This window comes from Mytilus edulis, chromosome 1 (assembly GCF_963676685.1).
Source record: "Mytilus edulis chromosome 1, xbMytEdul2.2, whole genome shotgun sequence".
Taxonomy (NCBI): Eukaryota; Metazoa; Mollusca; class Bivalvia; order Mytilida; family Mytilidae; genus Mytilus; species Mytilus edulis.
In genome coordinates this window covers 89,533,705-89,540,969 of record NC_092344.1, presented here as the reverse complement: position 1 = coordinate 89,540,969, position 7,265 = coordinate 89,533,705, and the positions used below count along the sequence as shown (strand labels likewise).

The window sequence follows — 7,265 nt, the reverse complement described above, 5'->3', positions numbered from 1 at the left end:
TTGAAACATGAATCGTGTCGAAAAGACAGCAATTAAACTTTATCAAAAAAGTTGAAGGCCGTTGAACATCTTAGCTAAAGTAAATACACGCACTTTAACTTTGTGTTGGACACCTTGCCAGGCCTTGGCATGCTCCTACAATACTTTTGATTGTTTTTTGTTTTTGAAAATTTTTGACAGAAAAAAAAGCGCCATTCCGAATATGCATACCGGTTGTAGGAAATTATTAAACTATCAAATCTTCGCTAAAAGTATTCATGAAGTAAAGGGAACTATGAACAGACCGATGAACAGATTTTCAAAATTCCTTTTACAAAGACCAATAAATAAACATGATGGATAACTTTCAGAACTTCTCATACAATATCAAGTAAGGGTAAGACAAACGACGAATCTATGACACTGCGAAAAAAATCTATTTCCATTGTGAATATGGTTTCATCGCAATAACGATCAATAAGTTTATGACGACAATGCTAGAACTGCTAAAGCGATAATATAGTAGCAACATAACAATGTTCAAACAACTTAGAACAAACAAAGTAAGAACATTTCTAGAGAGGGACATCCCAATTTACAAGTCATTTATAATGGCATCGTGATTACAGATTAGTTTGTATATATTGTATCACCATCACTGCTAGCGATCCGATGGATAAATCTGTTGTAGAGTTGTCACTCGTTCAGACGTATTTAAATATTCTAAACATCAACCCAACAATGTTAGAACTGTAAATTTGCGTTAGCAAATTTTTTGTTTTTCCCTCACCAGAATTCGAACTGAGATGTCATGGTACCAAATTGCATTGCACTATGATCGGCGCGCTAGACCAGTCGACCACTTTGGCTCTTATCAAAAGTGATAAACTAGAAAATATGCAACTTGAAGTGGCTATGCTAGTTACTGGCGGTACTAAGCTATCACACATAAACAAATTATACAATGAAACAGGATGGGAGTTACTATCAGAAAGACGACGGTAACAAACATGAAATGTTTCACAATAAGACCCCTGATTATTTAAGCGATATTTTCCTCACAACTGTTTAATATTCATTACTATGACAAAAGACGAACGAATGACACACAACATATAAAGTGTAGAACAGCATTGTATCAGAAATCTTTTCTTACGTCAGTCATTTGATCCTGAAATGCTTTTCTTGACGATATCAGATTTGGTCCCATCTAACTTTACACTTAAACGTTACCTTAATCAAAATTTAAGTAAAATACCAAATTATTATTTATATGGAGAAAGGAAAGGACAAATACTTCATGCCAGACTTCGGATGGATTGCAGTAATCTAAACGAACATGTATTAAGAGAAATCTTGAAGAAATTAAAAACTGCACTTGTGGTAGAATCGAAAGCAGTAAGCATTGTCTTCTCGAGTGTACTCCCTTGTCCGAAAACGTACAATAAAAACTATTCCGTTCCCATTATATATAAAACACTCCTGTTTGGCAAAATAACCTCAGTCAAGAGGAAAATCTACTTGTGTTTAAACAAGTTCAACAATTTTTAGTAGATTCAAAGCCATTTGGAATATATAGTATTTCATGGTTAGAATCGTAATTGGGTGAGACAGTCTTGACAAAGTCCTGGACACACACCAACCCGGTACATATCATATAGGAAAGATCAGACAAAAAAATCAACTTTTTATTTGCAGTTATTTGCCTTTTTTTTTTTTACAAGGAGACTGATTAATATATGAAGAGAAAAACTGATTCGAATCGAATCCCTAAGTAATGTATTTCTGTAATTATATGCATATGACATGTATACATGTACATGTTTTTTTTTATATGATATGTTTTAAAGAAAAAGAAACAGGTATTTCAGGGGGAAAGGTTGGTAACTGGAAAAAAAATATATAACAGTTAGATGCAGAGAGTTCAGGGAATATAATGGAATAGCATTTTCTAATAGCATTAAACGTGTTTGTAAACCGTCGAAGATCAGACTTGGGGCTTCAGTAACTAAAATTAAAAAAAATCACTGTGACTAGGACTGGTCTATCATTATGTAGTTTATTTCTAAGGATCATGCAAAGGTTGGCACGTCTACTATGTGAATGCTAGATTTATATCCACGGCGAATATTCTTTACACTTGCTTTCAGATTTTAGCGTCACGGAACGCTAAATACTTTTATTTTTTTTCGATATCACACAGTAGATTGCAGATTTGTAGAGTGTAAAACTCCAAAATTACGAGAAATAATATACAACCAAGTGTCGCACGGAACTTTTGAACATTTAGTTTATTATATATAAAATTCACACTATAACTGTTAAATGAAGAAAAAAATTTGTTATTTTCCATTAAAAAAATGTGTTAAATTACAAGTGAAAATCGCATTCAGTTTTTTTCGTATGTTTTGTTCAAAATGCAACATTCTTTGCAAACACTTCTTAAAATCTTGAAGGAAAACAAAAAGCCATATATACAACGCACATTAGCAAAAATGAAAGACGCGATCACAAAAATTTACCATAGCACAAATGATATCACACATTCACAATGGCGGGATGTATAAGTACCGAGCCACGTCAAATAAATATTACCAAAACATGACTATTGATAAAACAGTAAAAATGTGTTACTGTATATGGTGTTGTTGAAGTTGGATTATATTCCGATCGTCTTGGTGCCTAGAAGGAGAATGTGCATTTTAACAATGTGCAGATCGTTTATTTGTCTCTGTAGCGGATAGATCGGCACGCAATAAAATTGGGACAACTCGTTTATATTTTAGTCATGATAACTTAAACTTTATGGTGCATGCATACAGAGTAACTGACAATATTTTTGTTGCAAAAAGTAAAATAGCAAAAATACCGAACCCCGCCCAGGAACATTCAAAACGAAAATACCGTTTATCAAATGGTAAAGTCAAAAGCTCAAACACATCAAACGAATGAATAACAACTTTCATATTCCTGACTTGGTACAGGTATTTTCTAAAGTAGAAAATGCTGGACTAAAACTGGTTTTATAGCTTGCTAAACTTAATCTTGTATGCCAGTCGCACAAAATTCCATGCTTGCCGCACAACGTTTGTTTCTCCATTTGAGAGTTCTAACTTTGATTCTTCCATGCCATTTGTGTTTAAACCAGAACAATTGTAGAAGGCAGTAACATGCTATTGATAGTACTATGACTGTTCATGACCATATGCATGGTCAATTAAAATCATTTGTAAGTAAAAAAAAATCCGTACTTTGATTAATACAGGGCAATTATTCGTTATCGTATCGTATACGAGTTTTCGAACTTTGCTTATGAATGTATACCCTATATTGCTATGACTTCTACATGGACCTTTCTATCATGATTTTTTTCTGTAAAATCTTTATTTTCTTTATTTCCGTTGAAAACCCTTATTTTTTTATATTTTTTTATAAAATTTTAGGTACGGCATGCCGTACCAACGAACATTATTGGTACGGCGAGTGCCGTACCTGCCGTACCGGCTGCTACGCCCCTGCTAGGTTAGTTTGGTATACTATTCCCAACCCTCCCACCCTTTATATATGTAACCTTATCGTTTCTATTCAACTTGTTTATGGTAAATATTGATTCATTTATGTATGACTATTGTATATATTTATGCTGAACATATTGAATTAAAAGGCAATCTGTGTAGCGAACGCACAACCCTATACTGTGTTTGGTATTTTTTGTACGATGTATAGTTAAGACAAAATATTTTTTTCGGACAAATGAAATGAGAGAGTAAATAAATTAAACAGCTACAACACTCATTGGTAAGGAGAGGTTAATGCCACCCTTTTGGTCATTAAACTTTACTCAATACAAGGAGTAAAACTTTGTGCTTGAAACATCTTATCCAGTATTTGTATTGTTTGATTGCTGAGTCTGAGTAAGATGACTGTATTTGTGTGAAAGTTCTTTTCTAAAATATGTATTCATTATAGACTAAAACACATTGTATTTTATAAAGGGGAGAGAATGCCACAGTTAACAGTGGTGGAGCCTCTGGAGGGAGTATATGGATAACAGCTGATTCTGCTGATGTTACAGGCTTGTTCATTTTTCTTTCTCTTTTATGCCTTCGTTTAATATATTGCACGTCTGTCAATTTTACTAAGTTATGTGATTAAGAAATTTAAATAAAGACTGCAGCTGTATTGAATTTATAGTTAAAAACATAAATAGTTCTATGAAGCTTGTCATCATTCATTAACTGCCTGTTATTGTAAAGTAACTGATATCAATGCATTCTATTCAAGAGAATTTAAAGATTGTCATAATTATTTTAGTAAAACATCTGACAAATAGTAAACTTTAAAAAAAAAATTATCTTGTCTGCAGGAGCCATTAATGTAAATGGAGGTGATGGCAAAAATGGAGGAGGAGGAGGTGGAGGATTAATCTCCCTTGTTTATGTTTCTGGTAACATCTATGGCGAGCTTACCTCCTATGGTGGTGCAGGCCATGGAGGTGGGGAAGATGGTGGTGCTGGAGTTGTCTACCTTGGGGAAGATGTTAATGGAATCAGTCCTAACAGAAAGGTATTTAAAACAATATACTATGGAATCATTCATTTTTGTCTTGCCTTGACGGAGTCAAAAGCGAGACATAGGTATGCTGTTTCTGGCGTCGACAGCGGTGTCAACAATGTATTAATTTGTGATTAGGTCTAGTTTATGGTGAACCACAAGTTGAAGGTCAATCATATTTGGTATTCAGTTGTTAAAGTATTTGCACATCTCATTTCCATGGAGATTATTTGGCCCTGCCCCCTCAGTCATGGTCTATTGAAAACTTTATATGCAAATTTATAGGCATCTGCAAGTATTGTTTCCATGGAGATTATATAGCCTCATCCCCTCTTTTATGGTTCATTGACTTTGATACTTTACATAGTTAACAAGTTTATGTTTGTATTTAGGTTTGGGAACGACTTATAATAAGTCTGACAATGGTATTGGCACATCTCATTTACATGGAGATTGTTTAGCCATGTAACTCAGTCATGGTTCATTGACTTTGAATATTTGCATAACTTGTGTAAGATGTTAAAGTATTGCTATTTTGATTTCAACATTTGCATAATCAAAACTACAAAAATGCGAGACATATATCTCTGTGATAACAGGTTATTGTTCATATCAATCTTTGTGGATTGAGGACAAATAGTATTTTCGTGGATATGCGAATATGTGATTTTACCAAGTTTTCCTTTAAGCCTATAGAAAATTAATACTTGGTAATACATCTAAATCCATGGTTTACTTTTATCAATGAAATGTACGAATAATGGTATTCCACAATTAATAATGAAACAACACTAACTAAACAATACAGGTATTGGTAAGAATATCTTAATTTGGGCTACAGTGCAAATGGAATAATTTATGAGAAATTCCTCCAATAATCAAATTGCACATAAGATTTTTCCTTCCTAAGTTATGCAAAATAGTTGGAAAAATGAACCAATAGTTGCTGTCAAAAAGAAATATTTAAAATAACTAATGTAACTAATAAATGCAAAAAGCTTGTTTCGTACTGAGAATTTTACTATGTACCATAAATATAAAATAAACTAATTTTGATACAAATTTGCAGGTAATAGTGAAAAACATTCACACCACTGATACTTTTACCAGACTACCTGTCCCAACAACAGAATCCACTGCACAGGTGGATGAAATTAACATCAAAACTGCATCCAGAGTCTCCTTTGGTAAGAGATTAACTGTAGGAGAATCCCTTGGGGCAACAGTTGGTACTATCACCACAGATACAACTGACTCCAACTTTACAGTGGACAGCTATACAGAGGTGTACTTATCAACAAGATATCCAAATGCATTGACAGAGTTGTTTCTCAGATCAAATGTGTATGTCAGCAGTTATGGGAAAATAGAACTTCCAGCAACTGTATATGTGGAAAAAGATTACTACATGGAGCTGTGTGGAACAGTTAATTCCAAAACTAAAATTGTAGTTATCCGTAATGGTGGCACTTATAAAATAGGTTCACCAGCCAACACTGGTATCTCCTATGTAGACACCACAACAACCAGCAAAATAACACTTACCGATCTAGTTATTGACGATGGTGGTAACATAGAACACACAAGTACATGTATTCGTCCTACTCAACAGATACAACTAGAATTAACCAATTATAACATATCAGGCAGTTACTCATTCCCTTCTACCTACATTTCACTGAAAAGTGGTTATAAAACAAACCAGATCAGCCAAACAAGCACTGCCACATGTTCAGGTCAAAATATGTATATCTTCAAAGGTTCTTCTTGTGAACTGAATCCTGGAACACACACATTCACAAGTATTACAATTGAAGCTGGAGGAACTCTCACTATAAAAGGGGATACTCATAGAAATCTGACAAAAATCAATAGTGGCTCAATTAATGTGATGTTTGGAGGAAAAATTACTGGTGAAGGCAAAGGATATACATCAGGTGGACCAGGTGCTGCAGCTAGTAGCAGTAGTGGAGCCAGTCATGGTGGATCAGGAAAAGATAACCCTAACAAACTTTATGGTAGCATTGTGTATCCCAGACACTATGGCAGTAACGGTCAAGGCTCTGTAGCAGGTGGTGGTCAGATTGAGTTTTCTGTTACAAATACTTTCACTCTGAATGGTGAAGTGAACATGAATGGTGCGTCCGGAACATCTGGTGGCAGTGGTGGGAGTATACTGATACAGTGTAAAACATTGACTGGTACTGGAAAGATACTTGCCCAGGGAGGCTCTGGCGGAGGAGGAGGTGGAAGAATATCTATTATTTCATCCTCATCCTTTGAATTTAGTGATGGATTAACTTCTGTTGAATCAGCTGATGGAAATGGATCACCAGGTAAATTGATTTATTATTGTAAATAAGGAAGTTTTATCTTTAAAGCTGTAAAAATAAGAAGATGCAAATATTTCCTTGCAGAAGTTTCCTTTTTGGATTATTTTTTTATTGCCATTTTACAAGTTCCAAATTCAAATTATCAGTTAAAAGGATATTATATGGAAAATAAAAAAAAGCATAAAATATGTTTAATTGTCAAGGTATGTTGCTGTTATATTTTGCTTTAGGAAAGGAAACATTTCTTTTGCATATATTTTATAGAAATGCATCAAAATTATAAGTTTATCAATGATATAGGTCAATTGAATTAAAATATAAAAATGGTATTTTGATGAATTAATGAAATAAAAAGATATCCATAAATGTTTATACACATTTGATTGTACATTTTGTTCA

At 33.8% G+C, this 7,265-nt stretch overlaps 1 protein-coding gene across 1 annotated transcript in view; it reads left to right on the top strand.

The window, feature by feature from the left end:
* LOC139515742 (uncharacterized) overlaps window positions 1–7,265 on the top strand; it is a 79,614-nt gene that overhangs the window by 781 nt on the left and 71,568 nt on the right. The window contains exons 2-4 of the mRNA XM_071305423.1: window positions 3,975–4,054; window positions 4,346–4,545; window positions 5,603–6,869. Coding sequence (XP_071161524.1) covers window positions 3,975–4,054; window positions 4,346–4,545; window positions 5,603–6,869 — 1,547 coding nt within the window. The remainder of the gene's footprint in view (window positions 1–3,974; window positions 4,055–4,345; window positions 4,546–5,602; window positions 6,870–7,265) is intronic.